General features: G+C 39.0%; 1 protein-coding gene across 3 annotated transcripts in view; it reads left to right on the plus strand.

The window, feature by feature from the left end:
• Positions 1 to 19,906, plus strand: part of EPHA6 (EPH receptor A6) — a 359,369-nt gene that overhangs the window by 316,648 nt on the left and 22,815 nt on the right. For all 3 annotated transcript variants that reach the window (XM_050972812.1, XM_030234872.2, XM_050972823.1), the window contains one exon: positions 3,148 to 3,357. In XM_050972812.1, the coding sequence (XP_050828769.1) occupies positions 3,148 to 3,357 (210 nt within the window). The remainder of the gene's footprint in view (positions 1 to 3,147; positions 3,358 to 19,906) is intronic.

The following is a 19,906-nucleotide window of genomic DNA, read 5'->3' on the forward strand; positions in this document are numbered from 1 at the left end:
ATAAAAATAATTTTTTCAGGGCTTTCTTAAGGACTGCATGAGTGCAAGAGCAGCTACTCAGATATTGCATCTATAGCCAGCTGTTGAGAAAAGTTTATTTAGAAAAGCCATCAAAGCTTGATTAAAATTTAATGGGATGATAGGATAAATGTGGTGAGTCCACTGAGGTCTGAATTGCTGCCAGTATTGATTAACACCCTTAACAGCCCAGTGGGAATCCTATCAAAAGCATATTTCAAATCTAAGCTATGGGAATCAGAATAAAGCCCTGGGTAACAACCATGCTATCAGTCAGATGAGTGTTTTATTTCCCTATATGCCAAGTGAATGAAACAAGATCGAGGAAAGTTGCCAAAGGATTGTACCTGGGGGCTTGAAAAATGCTGAAAATACAAGGTCAGATTCTATCTGCTATAATTTCATCAACCTAGCTGAATTTTCCAAAGGTTAAATATAGCTCATAGTCTGTCTCCTGATCAGCTTACATCGAAAAATTTTTGATGTATTGAATGATAAGTTTATAGATTGTAAGGGGAGACAGCTGGCATGGAAACTGATGCAGAAGTGACTACAAAGAGACTTGATTGAGAGAAGACTGTTCTGCTGACAGTGAAAATGTAGTTGGTCCAACTGCAAGGCTGGCAGTGAAAAAATATAAAACCAAGCATGAGAAAAGAGAGAGGAGAACAGATGCAGTAGAGGATTCTGAGAAACATCCAGAGGGAGAAGGAGGACAGAATAAAATTGCAGTTGGTACATTAGCAGGTCTGTCATTTCTTTAACAGTGAAGATAAGAAGCTTTAACTTTTTGTGTCAAGGCAGAATCCAAAAAAACTTGAAAGAACGATGGAGAGAATGGCAAAAGCATGAGATTGTTTTAAACTCAGGCATTACTGCTATACTGGTAAGGCAAGTACTGAGACTTGGAAAGAGCAGACAAAAGGTTATGTTTTATGAAAAATCAGCCAAGCATGGTCTAGATTTGAAAGAGCAGAAATTAAAAAAGGAAGGAATGAATGCTTGCAATCAAGAAGACAAAAGGTTAAGGGAGGTGCTGCAGATGACTCTGAGGTTTGTTGAAAAAATGGAGCTGTTAAGGAGGATAAGGAGGAGGTAAAATCTAGAGGTTTGAGGGGTTGACTTAGTTTGATGCTTTGTTGTGGGGGTAGAGAGGGGCTTGAATGGTCATTTTGCAAAAATCAGGTGGCACTTTGTTCCAAATCCTAATTCTACGGTTAGCTGAAAAAAGTAATTCATCCATGGTAAGTATGAAGAGTTGGCAACCAAATTTGTCATTTTTTAATCAATTGAACAATTAGAATTATTAAATAAAAGGCAAACCCAGAAATCCCATGTGGCCTCATTACAAAAATATTGGCTAGAATTCCTGTCCTTTACAGCAAGCAGCTCAAAGAATACAATATTTTGTCCCTCTTTTCTTAATTGCTGGAAGGAGTTAGCTTATTGAAAACATCTGTCACTGGTAGTCGGGGACTCATAGAAGTTCTGTCTTGAGCCTCAGCTGAGTGTCCTCTGCAGAACCAGGTGTTCACCTGTGGCCTTGATGGTGACAAGGAGGGAGGGTGTGGTCTCCCTGGGGAGAGCTGTCTCTACTTCAGTGTGGAGATTTTAGACACAGAAAAGCTTTACTGCCCTGATATAAAACACTGAGACATTCAAGAGGAAAGAAATTGCTCTAAATCAGTTGTAAATAGCTGGTTTTAAAGTGTCATTAAATGTGCTTTCTTGGGAGGTGGCTGTTGTGTTTGGAATGGCTCCTTAAATACAAGTGTTGCTGAGAAGTAAAATAAGGCAGTGAGGTCATCTAGCTGACAAGGTGTGTTTGTATCCTCCTTTTACCATTTGCTTTCTGATTTTTGTCATAGTCTTTAAATGCTCATATCCTGACTAGCTGGATACAGTCCCCAAATCATTGAATCATTGTGGGAATGCTGAAATACTTTGTTGACCAGGGATAAAGCTAAACATAGTTCAGCCTGTTGCTTTGCTGAATCAAATGGATTTGCTGAACTTCCTGTAAGCTTCTTCCCTTATAAAAATCATCTTGCTTAAATGCATAAGCAAAGCTATAGAAGTGTTCTGACTGCTGATCAGAACTTGTTATTTGTCTGTAGCCCAGTGCTAGAAGTGTTGAAAGAGAAAATGGAAGGTTAACTTGTTTGCAGGAGTTGTTTTTGTTTGGCTGTTCCTGTCAACATAAAAAGCCTTGGGTCACTGAATAATCCATGAGAAGTTAAATGTCTGCCAGTTCAGGTCACAAAAATACTCCTACAAGCAGTCTGCTGTGAATGGTAGAGAGGGCAGGTCTAAACAAGGCAGAGAGCCTGTGATCACATTTCTGTGCAGGTCCCCACTGCCACATAATTCAGGAGCTGTCTGATGCAGGACACAGGGAAGTGCCAACTTTGGTGCTGCAGATGGAGAAACTGAGGCCCAGTGAGGCTTCCCAGCTGGGCAAGCACAGTTAATGGCATAACTCCTATTTACAGTAGATGTCAGAAAGTGTCAAAAACTTTAATGCATTCATGGGTCTGAGCTTAATCTTAATCTGCCAGGAAAATTTTGGCAAAGCTGATTTCCTGAATTCCACCCCATTTGATCTGGTGTTCAGAGATTAGGTATAAAGTGCACAAGCAGCATGAGGTAAAGCCCCACTTTTTTTTTCAGGTTATTTTGGGATTTTTTTTTTTAAACAAACTCTCCCCAAAAAAATACTATAAAAGTGAGGCAACAGCAGTACCTCAATGCAGACAATAAAGGCTGAGACAATAAAAAGAGGGTTCTTTGTTTCCTGAGGCCATAGGTGAAGAAATTTGTGTTGTTTCTCATTCTTGTGCTAAAAATAGTGTTGGGGAAGGCATTCATAGTAACCAGGTATGAAAGCAATTGAATGTTGTCAGCAGGAAGACTGTGAAATGTGTGAAAACGTGGAGGAAAGGGGGATAAGCTGCACAGTGAGAGATGTGATGGGATGCACTACCAAGCAACTTACATCCTCACAAAAAACCAAGCTTACAAGTGTGCAGCTTTGCTGGAAGGGTGACAGACGTGTTTTAAATCAGAGCTGTGGTTGGTGTCACTGGGATGAAGCAATGGGAAGTAGCTGTGCTGTTTGTCCCCTTGCAGAAGCACGACGGGCACTTCACGGTGATCCAGCTGGTGGGAATGCTGCGGGGCATTGCCTCTGGCATGAAGTACCTGTCGGACATGGGCTACGTGCACCGGGACCTGGCGGCGCGCAACATCCTCGTCAACAGCAACCTCATGTGCAAGGTCTCAGACTTCGGCCTCTCACGGGTGCTGGAGGATGACCCCGAAGCTGCCTACACCACAAGTGTGAGTTTCTTATCTAATCTGAGCAGCTGATTGCCTGGTGCCTCTTCTATTCTCTTGGGTTTCGTGTTGTTGGAATGGCTCCCCAGGTATTAAAAAGTCTTTTTTCCCAGCCCCGTGATCGAAGAAGAAGTTGAGATTCCTCAGCTCTGCTTCTCCAGGTTGTTTGTTTTCTCTTATCTATAACATTCTTTCTCTGACCTGCTGAGGTCTGTCTGGCAGGTCAGGTTGAGGCACAGTCCCTGCCCTTGGGGTGGTGTTGGCTCTTTATACTAAGAACTACGTGTACTTTATTTACAATAATTTTCCAATACCTATCACCTATATTAGACAGTCTGTCTCTTGTTTAAACCAATCCAGAAGTATCAACATCACAACAGAAGATGGAGAACAACAAGAAGAAGAAGGACAGGACACGCCCAGATTCCTCCATCTTGCCTCCTGAACCCCATTCTAAATCCCCCAAAATTCCACTTTTTCACCCTGTGACAAATTAGCTATCATTCTATTCCAACCTTTGTGGCTTATAAATCCTCACACAAAGCTGGTAGTTTTTTTCCAGGGGCTAAAATCAAAGGCACAGGTGTCTTTGAGTCCATGCCAAGGTCTCTGAGCTCCTTGCCAGGGTCTCGAGCCCTCCAGGGCAGCCAGAGGAATGTCCTGGGTTCCAACACTATTCCAGGTTCAGATTTGTCTGTGCCACAGGAAGAACAGTTGGAATTGGCTTTGTTCCCTTCTCAGTCATGTGATTCAGCAAACACACTGGCAGTGCTAAGGGAAGTTGTTTTGATTTTTGGCTAAGGGATGTGTTAATAAACTTTGGCAAAACTTTATTTTAAGCAAATGTGCAAGTAAAAGTGGGAGACCTTTTTCATTCTTTGTGGTTTTGTTGGCTGTGGAGGCTCTTTTCCCATGTTGTTTCCTCTTCTGGAAATTTGTGTTTGTTTACAAGGATATGTTGGTAAAAGAGAGATGGGAGAGGAGAGAATCTTACCAGCTTCACTTTTGGAAGCACGCTGCCAATGCAAGCCTTGCATTCATAAATTAGAATTTTAATTTCATTTCATTGAAGTTTATCTTCTAGCAGGGCATGAAGGACCTTCTTTGCATGGTTTAGGTCTCAGTTTATTAATACTTAATTCCTTTTGTAATGCGAATAAACTGGAAAATGGGATTTGGGTGAGGGGAGCTGGGGTTGGTTTTTTTGGTTGGTGATGTTGTAGGGGGGTTCCAGTGAAGTGAAAAATTCCTGAATGTGAAGAAGACAAATGACAAGTCCCAATACACCATTTTTCCTGATACCAAACTACATTTCAGATGCAATTATTATCACAACAGTTAATTGCAAGCTGATTTTTGAGTAACTTTCATCTCTATCATTTAAACTAAAACTATTTCAGAGGCAGAATGCGTTCTCATTACTACTCTCACAAAATGTGCAGAATTTGTGTATTCCCATGATAGGGCACAGTGACAGAATTGTAATAGAGAAGATAAATGAACATTAAATAATTTATGTTACCCTTTTTTTTCTATTCCACTTTAAAAAGTGATGCATGGCCAAAATAAGAAACTCATCTAATTTCTCTGTACTGCAGTAAGTATTGTGGTGCATCTACTGAATTCAATTAAGATATTGTAATGGGATTTTAGATCTTATATATTTATATATGTAGAATATATATTTGCTTTTAGTTTAGGCCTAAAATAGAGGTGTTCTGATAATTTTGCTGCAACTTCCATTTCTTAGAAGTTCTATACTGTAAGCTGACTTAGAGGAAAACAAGTCACTTTACAAGGTTTTCTATTGGTTTTAATATGCCAGCTGGGGAAAAAAAGACCCCAGGTTTTACTTTATAGCAGAAATTTCCTTCATTTAGTTCTCAAAACCTGTTTTGCTTCACACTGGTTCTTAGTAGGAGGCTTGAAAGGGAAGATAAACACGGCTGCAGCTGAACAGGCTCTCACACCAGAGCTGAGGCTGGCTAATGGCCCATGGGAGGGGCTCAGCTGGCACCGAGTGCCCAAGTGACAGGAGTCAAGTGACACTCTCAGCTCTGAGCCCAGGCTAATGGCCCCAGCTGGTGCCAGGCACTGGGAATGGCCAGGCAGCCCTTTTCCCACTGAGGTACAGGGAAGACACCAATTGAGAATTGGAGGCTTTCAGCTATTATTTATCCTGTAATTTTCTGCTGGATACTGACACAGGACAATTAGCTTTGCACAGTAGTTAGTGCCTGTCCTGGTCATCATGGCTAGAGCTGCTTTTAATCTGGAAGTGCTATGCTGTGAAAAACACAAACAGTGCCATGACATATTCCTTTTCTCCTTTATCTGTGCTGAAGGACTTACTTGAATAGTAGAACAGGCTTTGTTGAAATGCTCCCTGTTTTCCTTTTCACCCAAACCTGAGAGCCTGGTGTAGGTGTAGAACTCAGAAGTGCCTCAGAGCCACTGCTCCACCCTGCCAAGGCTGCAGCTGGTGCTGGACTATCAGATGCTGCTGAGCAGGTACCCAGAGCATGCCCAGCAGGAGGGGATGTCACAGAGGCTGATGGCAGTGGCAGCTCCCTGTGGCAGCCAGGCATCCAAGGTGAATCTGTTTGGACCATGAACCCCCCAAAGAAGATCAAAAAGCATTGAAACTAAGGTGGAAAAATGCTGTGTACCATTATGACATGAACAAAACCTTTGTAAATGGGAAGAGCTCAAAGAAACAGAGTCAGGTATAAGGGGAATGGAAAGCATTTCAAATCACTTATTCCTTCAACTCCAGCTTTCCTGTCCTTGCAAGTGGGTCCTCACACACTGAGTGTTTCAGTCACTGTGGCAGAGCCTGCCTAGTTCTTCCTGTCACCTGTGGTCCTTGGGAAGTGTCCTTCCCTCATTCCTGAGGACAGACTGACAGCTGCAGTCCATGTGCTGTGTCACACTCACTCTCTGTGAACTGGGGACAGCCAGGTTTCTGTGGGGTGCTCTTGTCTTCAGTGGGCTCCATCCTTGGGGTCTTGCTCCCCTTGAGCCAGTCCAGAAGATTTCTCTGTAGGAACACTCAGCGGGAAGTCAAAAATCCTGTCAGTTTTAAAAGGACTCAGCACAACTCTGACTAGAAGAGGGTGGGGACACAAAGAAGGAAAGATTTGTCACAATGCCTGTGGAGGACTCAGGGAAGGCTTTGATGATAACAGGAGGGACAAGAAGCCCACTCTGGGTGCCAAATCCTCCTGCAGCTCTCACTGCCCATCACTTTGGCACTGACCTTTCTCCCCCTCATGAGCATCTTCCCAACAGCAGGCCATGTGTATTCCTGGAGGATTTTATAGCAACTCTTTAGTTCCATACTGTGTTTTCAACATGAGAAAGTTAAACACTCAGTGTTCTCTCAAAGATTCTTGTACTTTTAGAATTTATGTTTTCCCTCCACAGAGATTTTTACTGATAATAGCCTGTAACTGGAAGAAATCCACAGAGTGGGTCTGCATATTGAACAGTGGTATTTTTAGTCTCACATCTTCCTGTACAGCACTGTCAGTGCTCAGAGGAAACTGATTATTTTATCTTCCCCTTTTTGTCTTAGTCCTGGTGTCAGAAACTGAATGGTACAATTGGATGTTTTCCTTGGAAATTATCTACAACACACTGTAAGCCAAATATAAATAGACTTCTATATCTGTGTTGCAGTGGTCAATTATTGTGTAAATGTATCTTTTTTGTTTTCTAGCCTATTGAGACAAAGGATGTAAATATGTCTTTGATGAGAGGGCTTCTAGGAAATAAAATATTGATTCCTGTCTGTTACATGGAATAAAAAAATTTACAGCAAGATACCATTTTAGAATAGGAAGGAGGAATTAAAGCCCAGGAACATTTTTCTGCAAATCTTTGTGTTCCAGATTGATCAGGAAAAGATAAGGCAAACTTTGGTATCACGGAGTATTATGTGGGCTTTGCCTTTGGAGACAAAACTTTCATTTTTAGTAATGGTTTCCAAGGCAACAGTTAGTCATAAAAGGACATTGCTAGTATATAAACAAGCATTTCTGTCCATACAGAGGACATCTAGTCTCTTGCATCTCTGTTTTCAGATAGACTGTGTTAGTTGTTGTATATTCATTTAATTTTAAACATGGTCAGCTGTGGGTTTAAAAGTAACAGAAATCCCAAGCTGAGCCATTCAGTGCAGGGTGTGGTGCTTGCTGTTTATTTCATTTATTTTTGTTGTTTGTCACAGCCCCTGAAGATGAAAATATGTGACAGAATTTAAACATTTGGAAACATTAATTTTCAAATTCTCTCTTCAGCTTTTATCCAGCTGTGATCCTAAGTTCATCCTAGAGGTTTTCTGGTTTATTTAACCCTTCCTAAAAACAGTAATAGAAACAAAAAGGTTATAAAAGACCACAATAAAAGCAGACCCTTAGGAGGAAGGTCCCAGGACAGGAATGTAAAATTTAACTCTCTCCATGTTTTGTCAAACTTTGCATTTCTGTGAGTTCTCACTTCCACAGTCATTTGAGATTTGAGAATGCATACAAAAAGCATGCAAATTTGCATTTAGATGTGCAGAAATTTAAAAGGAGCTTAATGATCTAATTCAATTTTAAAACTTAATCTCATCCCTTCTTTTTTCTTCCACACCACTCCAAGTAGGAACTTCAGATATAGATTTGGCAGAGAAATACAGTTGGAAATTTGCATTTCACTTTTTCATTCCCAAAATTATGATGTTGATGAATTCAACACAAGTTTGGCTGTAAAAAAGGTGGTATTTTATTCCTAATGTGGCTTTCAAAGCAACATCCATCATTCATTGTAATCCAATTTAATTTCAAATCAGAAGAATATATTGGTGTGTAATCAATCTAAAGGATGCTGCCTTTAAAGATTTGCAAGCTCGGCCTTTCTTGTAGCTTGAATTTCAGCTTTTTGTCTCTCTGGCTCCTCCTCCCATTGTTATATTAACAAATTTGAGTTCTGAATTCTACATGTATGTGCTTTTGCTGTTTCTCAGTTGGACTCTGAACATCTCTCAGTGGTTTTATTTACAAATGTTCATAGGATTGAGAATGAACTGCTTACAGATCTGTAGTGCTGGTGCTCTCGGGGATCTTTGCATCTTAGGAGATAATTGATGCATCTGTTTCTGACATTTAACCCTGAAGGTGGCTGCATTTTTTTCCTCTCACAGAGAGTCATGAGTGTCAAGTTTGTCTTTGGTGTAAGATTCAAAGCTTGCCAGTATTCACTCCATACAAAGATGCAGTGTTACATCTCTGAGCAAATCTTAAGTAGCTGTGCAAGGACAGAGGAGGTGGAAAAACTCAATGCACTCACAAATAATTTCTAAAGTAAGAGTTAAAAGAGGATTGTGAATCTCAGAAAGCTACAGGTGGTGTTTTTGAAAAGACATGGGGCTGACCAAGGCACCAGAGTTACTGATCTCTCAGCTGGGCATAAAGACCTTGAAAAATGGTCTGTGCACACTGTTCTCCTTAGAAACCAGCCCAATAAATGTAAGCAGCACACTTCTGTGTGTGTGTATACATGCACTGCATACTATGAGCACTCATTTTGTTGTAAATTCCTCTTACTGTTAATAGAATTTTTTTAAAGCTATCAATTTTCAGAATATTAATCTAATTTCAGACACAGCTGGGATTTGATTGCATGCATTTATAATTTTTAATAAGAATTGTAATTTTCAAGCTACAGTTGAAGAAGCTATTGTAAACATGCAGAACATGCTTATACATTTTTTGTGAGATCTTTATTCACTCAGAACAATACTATCCACACTGAGGAGTAAAAAAGTAGGTGTACTGGCATAAAACCAAAGTTATTGCTCTATTGCTAATTCTGTGAATGAATGTAATTTTGAATGCCTGGTTTGTTTATTGCAAATGAAGGCTCACAGTTCACTTAGGATTTTAGTATTCATTGTGTATTGACCAAGGTGCAGTAAATCATAAAATACCTTTCCTGTGCTGGAACACGCCTGCACTATGCACAGCTCCTGATACACTGTTTAATGAGCTCCAAGGCAGTCCATTAAGGTCAAAGCAGTTGTTTTCAGTAGCATGTCAGCTGACAGTAATTCCCATAGGTTATGGTATTTTGATCTATAGAACAAGCAGGACAATCTCTTGAAACCCTTGAAAAAGAATGTAGGTTATTCATGTAGGTGTTATTTTTTTTTCCCATTAAAAACTACTGGTACCTTTCAAAAATGGGTTAATAAACTATTATAAAATTTGTTTATTGTGTGCTTACAAGAGGTAAGTAATTTACTGGGAAAAGAAAACCATTCAACTCCAGTGAGCCAAACAGCTCAGCTCTAACTCCTTTATTTAGTTATTGGTAGGTGAAAGGAAATGAGATCTGGATGATTTTTCGTTTTCATTTTTGTACCACTCTCAATGGGAATTTATGAGCCACATTAAATACCACTGTAAAAAATAACTACTCTGCATACAGGCATATAAAACTTCTGGGTTGAAAACTTGAGGCACTTGGCTTCACCAGGCTTTTGTAAAGCTTCAGAATTAAATCTTGACATATTACACAGCAAGGTGTGTTATGTCCATGAGTATAATTAAATGAATTCTTGACTCTAGTCAAAAAAAAAAAAAAAAAACAAACCAAACAAAACAAACCAACCACCTGTTGGACTTGCTTATTTAAAAGCAGTCAGTTGTTCAGGCACAATTCAGGTGTATATTTCAATGCTCATGTGGAAGGAGCTTGGAGAGGAGGACACTCATCCTGTGTCTTCAGCTGCTGCAGGTCATTTATGGTTCTGTCTCATTTCCCCTCCTGTACTGTGTGTTGCACTGAGCCGGCTGTGTCAGCTGGACAGCAAAGAGTTATGACCCTGGAAGAGATGGGAAATTCTCAGCAGTGCTGCTAGATTGTGATGAAATCCTGTTTATTTTCCAGAGTTGGGAATTCCTGTGTGCTAAAGATCTGACATATGGTTTCACTGTTTTTTAAGGGGTGGAGGGTTTTCTGACTGGTTGCTGAGGAATTACCCTACATTGTATTTGCATGTGACTGGCTAGGCCTGTGTTTCTTCATGACTGTCATCAATTTGAAGTTTATCAAAGAGAAAGAAGCATTAAAATTTCAGAGATGCTATCTATGTTCATGTTCCACGAAAATAAATGGTAACACAGAAAACAAATTCTGTTAATTTAGCAAGGACTAGATCTTAATTGATTTTAGCCTGGGATTCTGATATCCAATCTTCAAAACAGAAGTCTGGGGAAAACTAGATTCCTTTTCTTCTTTTACTTAGGTGAAGAGTACAAGGGGGGATTTTCTGGGGGCAAATATCAGCATTATGTATTCATAATGCTGATATCTGCTGAGTCACCATGTATATGTGGTACTTAGGGATGTGTTTTAGTGATGGACACAGTGGTGATGAGGTAATGAGTGGACTTGATGAACTTAGAGGTGTTTTCCAAACTAAATGATTCTATGATTCTGCCTGTTTCTCTGGGTAATATTGCACACCTGGGAGGGTTTAGGATACATTATTGATTGAAGAGTTCACAGATAACAGAGGAGCATCTTTCCGTATTGCTCAACTACTCTTTGTATAAAGAATCTGCCAAAGGGTAGATCCAGTGAAATATGAAATGGGGGAGTTCCAGCCTAGTATGATTTTTGCTTTTGTGTTTAGATGGAGTAATGATGTTTCATAATCTCTTCTGGGAGAACCTGTGGCCTGATTGCTTTCTGTCAAGATTTAGGTATTCACTTCAGATAGTAGAAGGAAGTAAAAAAAAAAATGTATGTCTCACCTGCTGATGAATTTTTCTGCTCACTTTGATACTAATTCTAATATTTCTCCTGTACATGATATCAAAGTTGTTGTAAATGGGATTCTGTAATTACAGAAGGAAGTTTCTGAAGCAAAGTAGATACATGTGTTAAACTTAATCTACTTTCATATTCTGTAATAGAAATGTTAACTTGGGAATAAGACTGACCTAGTTATTCACCTAAATTAATCCCCGGTGAAATCAAGCAGAGGAATTTCCACTGACCATGTAGGAATTTTGATTTGCCCTAAATCAAAAGGATAACTACAGAAAGAAGCTTTTCACTGTTGCCTTTTTGCTTACAAGAATGAAAGCTAGATTCTCTTCAGTCATACACAAGCACTTGGGAATCTCGTTTGTGCGCTTTCCTTATTGATCAGATTTTCAGAACTTTGCATTGGTAAATTTTTAGTTCTTTGCATTCTTTTTTAGGCTTGCTCTTTGGCAGACTTTCAGGATAGCAGCTTCTTGCCCAGCTGTGAGTTCTTCCCTTCTTTATAAGGGGGGGTTGGGAGGGGAGGATGATTCCCAGTTTGTGATTTCTGGTTTTCCCTTTAAGCAGAATGTCGCAGGAATATTGCGGCACGGTGCTCGTCTGGCTGAACAACATGCTAGATTGGTGTGACTCTGAGAAATTCAGGTCAGACATCACAGTCTTTGCTCAGTACTCACTCAGGCAAAACTCCTGTTGAGGCCAGTGGGAGTTTTGCCTGACTAAGCACTGTGGGATTTTGCCCTTAGTATCTAAAATATTTGATCTGTTCCTTGCGCTTTTGGAAGTGCTCTAGAGGCAAATCTGGTATCTTGTCCTTGACTGCCTCACTGTGGCTGTATCCTCCTCAGCTTAAAGGCTCACAGATTCTTGTGCTTTCCAATATTAAGTATCTCTTCATTAACAGAATATTTTTTAAAAACCAAAACTGCAAAACTTCTAATTTACAATATTTGAAGTAATTCCAAAATCTATGTGCAGTAACTGTGTGTATTAGTGCATGAAAAGGAAATTATATTTTTTAATTCTGGACTCCTTGTTCCACTTTTTTCTGCTCTAGAGCCACAGAATTTTGTTTTCAGTTATGAGGGCTTGGCGGGGGGAAAGAATTTTTACTCTTAAGAAACCTCATGGCTTTTTGTTGTGTCCTATAAAATATTTCACAGGTTCATATCATTGCCTGTTTCATATGAGGCTTTTGGTTGACAGTTCAAATTTCAGAAATTCATTCAGTGAGGACCTGGGTCAGTTTTGTGGAGTAAAAGATTTGGCAAACTGACTCATTAAAAAACTCAAATTCACTACTATCTCAAAATAGTTTTGTTTGCAAGTAAGGTATTAGATGGACATGCTTAACTGCCCTCACAAAGAAATGTGTGGCATTTGGATATAAAGAGAGATATATAAACACTTGAACTCACATGGAAGATCTAGTTTTCTTCTTAGTAATGTCACCATGCTTAATGTTATGATTTTTCATTGTTTTTCTAAAATTAGCTGAAGTGCATTTTGAGATGAGACTTATCATGCTCCCCCATAACTCAACATCACTGACTGTGCTTTCATTTCTACCCTAATTTTTATCTGCCTCTGTCTTCGCTCTCAGTGCATTACCTATTAGTGCTTCCTCTGTTTCCTCTTTTCATTGTATCTTGTTTTATATCAGACCCTCTGGAACTGGAACTATCTCTTTTTTTTTTCCATCAGGCACTCTGCTTTTTATTTAAATTCCCTCTTGAAGATCCATATCTGAATGGACCCTTTTGAATAAAAATGCAGTCACCTACTCTTTATTTAAAATAAAGCTCTAGGGTAAATCTTATCATAAATGTGTTGCACATCTCCTTAGAAGCTTGCTTATCCTTACTCAGGCTGAATAACTCCCAAATCTTCAGAACTTCTCCTGAAATGAATACTCCTAAACATGGATAAGGTGTTATCCAGCATGAACAATTACCTTGAGCTCTTTCTCCCACTGTAGCTGTACAAAAGAACACTTGGTAAACAACCAGTTGTAGCCTAAGAAAAACATGCTAGAACCATTTCTCCAAAATGAGGAAGCTGGGAACAATTATAAAATATTTGCCTCTCTTTACACAGCCTCCCTTAAATTCATCATTATAACACACTGAGTGAACTCCAATATTAATTTCATGCCCAAATCCTGCAAGTCAACCACCACACTTGGCCATTCCTCTTATTTCAGCCTCCTTAGCAATGTCATGATTACAGATTAATTTATTTTATTTTTAAACACAGAGAGGTTTTCAGTTCCGATACACTCCCAGAATTACAGGAGCAGCCCTGTTGATTAAATATGTAGGCAGACACGCTTTTCATAGTCATTTTTGCCTGGAGAAGCATGGGATGTCCATCACCCTGGCCCTGGTTTCATTCTGTGTCAGTGAATAAGCCTTGCACAATCATTGTGGTGTCACTTTTGTATTATGCTTAATGTACTTAAAGAGATTTCTCTGAATTGATCACTGAATTTTCACCAAACTATTAGTGAAATTGTTGGCTTAGTGAAAGTACCTAATGTGAAGAGACTCTCTTCAGCTTTTTCTCTAACAAGCAAGAATAATTAATTCAAGTTGCCAGATCATGTATTCAACAACATCTTTAAGTAAATGGTCTTGATATAAAGTTTAATTTGGTCTTTGTTCCCTTGGTCTGATTTTTGAGATAATTTTCTCAGAAATAGCTCTCTGCCTAATCTTTTCCTAATAAGTTTAGTATAGTTCATTACAGGAGTGAAGTAATTCAAATGTGTTTTGAAAGTAAACTGCTCCTGTGCTGGGACTGTGGTTTACTCAGGATACTCTTCAAATGTGCAGATGCTGATTAGGGATGAAAATGTATTCCCAGAAGTTGAGAGAGCTGGTGTGTATCTGTCTTGAGTACCAGTGATTCAGTTGTGTTGTTCTAAATTGAAAGAATATATAGTATATTGGTCTAGATTTACTCAGTAAACATTTGGAGTTGTTAAAAGGGGAGGAAGTCAATAAAGCACCCTACAAATCCTCCAGGGAAGTCAAGGATCCCTATTCCAGCATCTCTAATTAACACTGTGTAATTACACACGTTTAATTATTTTATTTAATTTTTATGCCTAACCATGTAGCCTTAAAATTTTGTTTTGCAGAATTTCCAGTTTAATATAAACTGGAAATTCTGCAAAAAATGTAAAAAATATTCCTATAGCCAGCTCTTCTGGGTAAGAATGGAAGCAGGATTCCTACAGTCTCCCTTGGCTTTAGGATCAGAGATGGGCATTGAATTGCCAGGTTAAAATGGCAATTTTATTCCATGTGCTAATTGAAATAACTCTTGGCTTTCTCTTGTACTTGCACTAGAGTAAGCCAGCAGCATTTCTGCTCTTGTTTCTCTAGTGAGTCTGGCCTTGTCCATTTGCCTGTCTGCTTCTCAAGATTTCATCTCTGCCCCTTGTTCCTTTGTGCTGGGGACAGGCTGATGCTGGGTATTGCCTCTGAAACAGGAAGGCATGCTTTGTACCATATAAATGGATTATTTCTTGTGAGCAATACCTTTCTTGGACTAGGCCCTTCTTTTTCTTTTATCAGAAAGATGGAAAAACTTTCTGGGATTCCTTTAGTCTCTTGATCAAATTCTGTTTTTTTTTTTCATGGTACAGCAATGTCACAATAAAAGCAGGTATAGAAAAAAGGGAGCAAATAGAAAGATACACCTAACAGCTGTGACTAACAAAAGGAATATATTTCATTGTATAGTATTTCTTCTGAAATTTGCTCAGTTTATAGAATAAAAGGGAAAAAACCCCACACCACAATACACTGTAAATTATTCAATGAAATGAATGCACACTGTGTGTGCAGACTTTCTTTTCAGTCTTCTCAGAATGAGAGCTGCCAAAAGTTCATGAAACTGTCATGCTCATAAATTGTTTAGCAGATCTGCTACTCTTCTTGAAAGAAATATGCTTGGATCCATAGCTTCAGTATTTGTTGAGGTTTTAATGTGTTTTTTTTTTCTTTTCCAATTGCATATAGAACATTTGGCCTCTGTCAGAAATAGGACCATAAATAACATGTGCTTCTTAGTTAGGAGAGAATAGTGAGGAGGCTTGACATATTTTTTGCAACAACTAATTCCACAGAATAGTAGTATCCCATTGGTATGTGACAGAATAATCTAAAGGGTCATTTTGACATGCAGAATATACCAGGTTTCATGGTTAAATATTTTAATTTCATCAGGGCTTTAAGTCCCTATTGGAAGTTGAGGACAAAAGGCTTGTGACAGGACCCTGCATCAGCCAGAACTCTGGGGAAAACAAATGCAGCTCTTGCTTGAAGGTTAGGCTTAGTCAGGGACTTTATGAATTGTGCCTTCTCATCTCTAGGAAGTTCTTCCTCTCCTCTCTGAGGTTTGGCTGCCAGATCATCACAAACTTCTTGAGGCTGTCTCTTGCCTGCTACATCTTCCCTTCTGTGTCCCTCCCTGAGCAGAGCCAGTGGCAGCCCAAGCAGAGGGGTCTCAAAAGTAAAGCTGGAGGAAACCTGGAGCCTCCCCCAGGGCTTTCACCTAAAAACCCAAAGAAATATGAAAATATCCATCCTACAGGATTGCTGCCTTTTTCCTGTTCTAAGAGGGCCTATTATTGCTCCATCTCCTGACTGGATGAGTGACACAACAAGGAGCAAAAAGTATTTGTATTAGTCAGCTGTACATGATGGGATGTTCTTTGCTAATCTCTGCAGTAAAATAGAAATATCTAAAGCTCATACAAAATTTTAAGTAAAGATTGATGTGGCATGCCAAAGATTCATCAAAATACAGATGACTACCTCAGGCTCTGAAAGTTCTGTCCAGAAGGTCTGTTCCATTAAGAGAAATAGCTTTCTCATTGCTAGCTTCAATTTGTGTGCAAATTTAATTACAGCAGACACACAGGCTGGGCCCCACAAACTGCTGCCATCTCTCTTGTCAGAATGGGTGATTTTACTCTGAGTTATCTTTGTTTGGGAAGCTTCAGCTGCTGGAGTGATCATGGCACTGAAATAGTGGTGCTTTTCACAAAAAACCTTTAAGACGTGGGTCTTAAAAATTCCCCCTCAAAGTACTTGTTCAAAATACAAATTGAAAATAGAGTGAACATTTTCCAGTGGGCCCACAATTGTTTTCATGGGAGATTAGGCTGGGACAGGCCTTTATGAGGAACCTACCTCTCTCCACCCAAGATCTTACCCTGCTGCTAGAGAGATGTATACTTTGATAGATTTTTTGATGGTAAAAAAGCTATTTTTCATGGCTAATATGCACACACCTCTTGCTGCTGGCTGTGCAACACCGGTTTTATGGCCCATGTGAACAGCACCTCCCAGCTGTTCAGTGCTCCTGCAGGTTTCATTGGCATCACACACTTCTCTTTGCAGTTGCTGTGCTGCTGACATCTCCACGGACCAAGCTGTTCATTGCTCATGAGCAATTCCTTCATGTAGGCACATGTGTTGTTTTCTTTATGTCAGAGTCCTTCAAAATACCAATTCCCAGTTTTCTGTCTTACCAAGTTTTTATAGGCCAGTATCTTTCAAGAGCACAGCAGAAGCTGGTGAGACCCCATGAGGATTCTGGGAGGGTTATTCATGCACTTATGAGCTATCACATTTCTACCCAGCTGCTAAATAGAATTTCACAGTTTTTCCTACGTCTACCTGCCTTGTTGTTTGTAAGAAAATATGTATCTTGCCACAACAGGGAAAACAATAAACAAATCTTCAAAGAAGGAAGTCTTCTGGGATGAGGCATGAAAATCACATGGATTTTTTTCCCTTTTGCCTAATTTTGCCTCTTTCACTTTTGCTTCCTGCTTTGTGTCAGCTTATCAAAAGTACAGAGTAGGTGAGGGGACTTAGCTGATCTTGCTGCTTACTTATCCAGGGTCATGACAGTGTGGATAAAGCAAAATATGATGTTTATCCTAGAAGTGGACCAAATGCTGTGTGTTCATTGAAACATCTGTGAGTTTGGCTTGATGACAAGTCCCAGAGCAACACAAGAAACCCAACGTTTTCCTCCTGCAGCTTAATATTGCTGATGTGTGTTTAATCAAATTAATGGAAAGAGGAATAAGACTTAATAGAAAACACACACACATACAAAAAAAAACCACCCTAAAACAAATCCAAGCCTAAAATATGAAGCTGAATTTCCATTATGAAAGTTAGCATGCAAGCTGAATAACAGAAAAAGAGAAATTAAAAAAATACAACAGATTGTATGATCCTAGAGCTTGAATGCCATTCTGCTGGTTTTGTAGTGTTTACAAAATCTGAGGCAGGAGATCAACACTCTGTACTTTGGGACATGCAACACAGCATTGCACTGAGGAAAAGGTTTGATTTATTATACTGAGTATGATTCATTATTTAACAGCCTAGAGGTTTATATGTGTTTCTGTGGCTTAATAATTTCAGCAACATTTCTCCATTGCATGTGGAATATAATGCAGGACTGGTAAGCATTATAAAGAGTGTTCCAAGGTGGAATTGTTAGAAGTAATACCTTTTGTTGAGTCACATAGTTTATCCTTTCCTGGTTAGGTGCATACTGAGAATAATTGTGATTTTCCATACCAAATTAGTACTTTGCCTGTAACTATTTCATTCTTTAAAATCTGTATGTGGATTTTTTACTGAAGTGAATACACTGCAAATGAGAAAGGTCCCCACATAAGCATTCATAGCAGTAGACCATTATTTTGTTCTATTTTATAAGTAAAAAATCTATCATAAGTCACATGTGAGATGAAGGCACAGCCCAGGAACTCAGCAACTGCATAAGCTAAAACTTTATTTCAGAGATTCTTCTCTTCTACCTTGCTGGTTTAACCATATAAATCATTTACAGCCTGGTTTCAGTAACAATGAGCATCCAGAAATCCAGTTATTGCCAGTGGGAGTTGCAGGTATTCAGAATATTTGATGGTCCTCAACTTTTGTCTCTGTTTTTCCCACTGTGAAATGGAGACAGCAGCTTCTTCAGAGGTTTGCCATGAGAGTAGTTAGTTGGGAGCTGTAAAAGATGCTGAGGAGCAAAATGGCTGAGCAGTGTTACTGCACCATTTTCATGTTTAATCATTTCAGCAAAATCACCTCTTGTTTTTGGAAACACACATAAAATATGAAGCGTGAAAAACAACTCTGCAGATTTGGTTACAGTGCTTGGAAAAATCATTACTGGTCAGCATACCTGAAAAAAAAACCTTTATAGACTTTTAGGGAATTGTGAAGACAATTGAGCAACAAAACAAAAACAAGATTGTTTATCTGACTTGAGGTTTTGTATGGTGCATTTGCTGTGATTATCATGAATCTAAAGAAGGCATTTTCAACACTGAGCTTTTCAGCCCTCAAGTGCCAAAATAAACAAAATTATTTAAGTGTACTCATGCTTATTTTTGCTATACATTTTTAATGAAGCAGCAATTGTCTGTATTCCACTGCTGAAAATCTTATACAACTGAAAGATTTTGAAGCACTAAAAAAGATCAAATGTGCAATAAAATGCTATGGCATTAGTCCATGGAAACACTGTGTATATTGCAAAAAGCAATACACATGAAAAAAAGATTGTTCATTGCTTTCTTTAACTCTTTTGTGATTGGGAATAGAGAGCATTACTTTGTTGTGGTTGTTTTTTTCTAAATTAAGCTGAGTTGTGCCAAAAGTGCAGCCTAATCTCCCTTTCACAGGTTAGAAGAATACATGGCCCAGAGCTATTGATGCTGTAGTCATGGGGAGAGTCTCAGAGACTATTCCAGAAGGTGTGGAAGTTCAAGGATAGAGGACTGATCTGTATCAATTTCCCAGAGCACATTCTTAAGGCTGTAATTAGTCAGCTCTCTGGTACCTGGAAAAGATCAAGTAATGTTCTGGAAGGTGCTGATAAGGAATGGTGGCTTCTTTCCAGTGTTGTTTTTGGTGGTGTTAAATCAGTGGACACTGAGTTTACCTGAAGGTTTTTCATCCTGATGGAGCTATTTTACTGGGTAAAAGTATGATCCCCATCCTCTGAAAGATTCAAGTTTTTCCTTCAGTTCTTTCACTGGATTTTTACTGTTTTTTTGGGAATTGCTGAGAATGATAACCAGGCTGCTCCAGGAATTTCCAGTCTACACCAAAAACAAGCAGCTGAGGAATGCATTTGTTAGAAAATACATCCTACTTTGCTGTGAGCATGAAAATAAGTATTGTCTTGATTAGCATGCTGGGTTGGTTTCTTCTCAAGTGATACAGATTTTGAAGATAAGGTTGAACTTTAGCACTTTACAGAAAAGACCTTAACAACAAGAAATCAACAGCATGCATTAGTATTCCATAACTTTGTTGATATCAAAACCGTTTGGCTTTAATTTCCTTAAGTATACAAGGTCATAATGCAGAAATCAAGTGGGAGCAAAAGAGTAGGATGTTAATTACCTAGAGGCTGAGTAGGGAATGTATTTTCCTAAAATGTCATTAAGTTCTGCTGAATATTTTTGATTTACTCTACCTGAAAGAGTTTGCCTTAGGATGCTGCAGGCACAGCTGGGCTAGAGCTTCCTGTGCTAGAGCAATGCATTTCTTTGTTTGTCCACCAGAGATTTGAAAATCCATTTCCTAAGTTTGTATTCATATATGCATATGTTCATTTTTCAGTATATAAATGTATCTCAGATGTTCAAAAATGAAGAAACTGTCAGTACATAAAG

This window comes from Serinus canaria, chromosome 1 (assembly GCF_022539315.1).
Source record: "Serinus canaria isolate serCan28SL12 chromosome 1, serCan2020, whole genome shotgun sequence".
NCBI lineage: Eukaryota > Metazoa > Chordata > Aves > Passeriformes > Fringillidae > Serinus > Serinus canaria.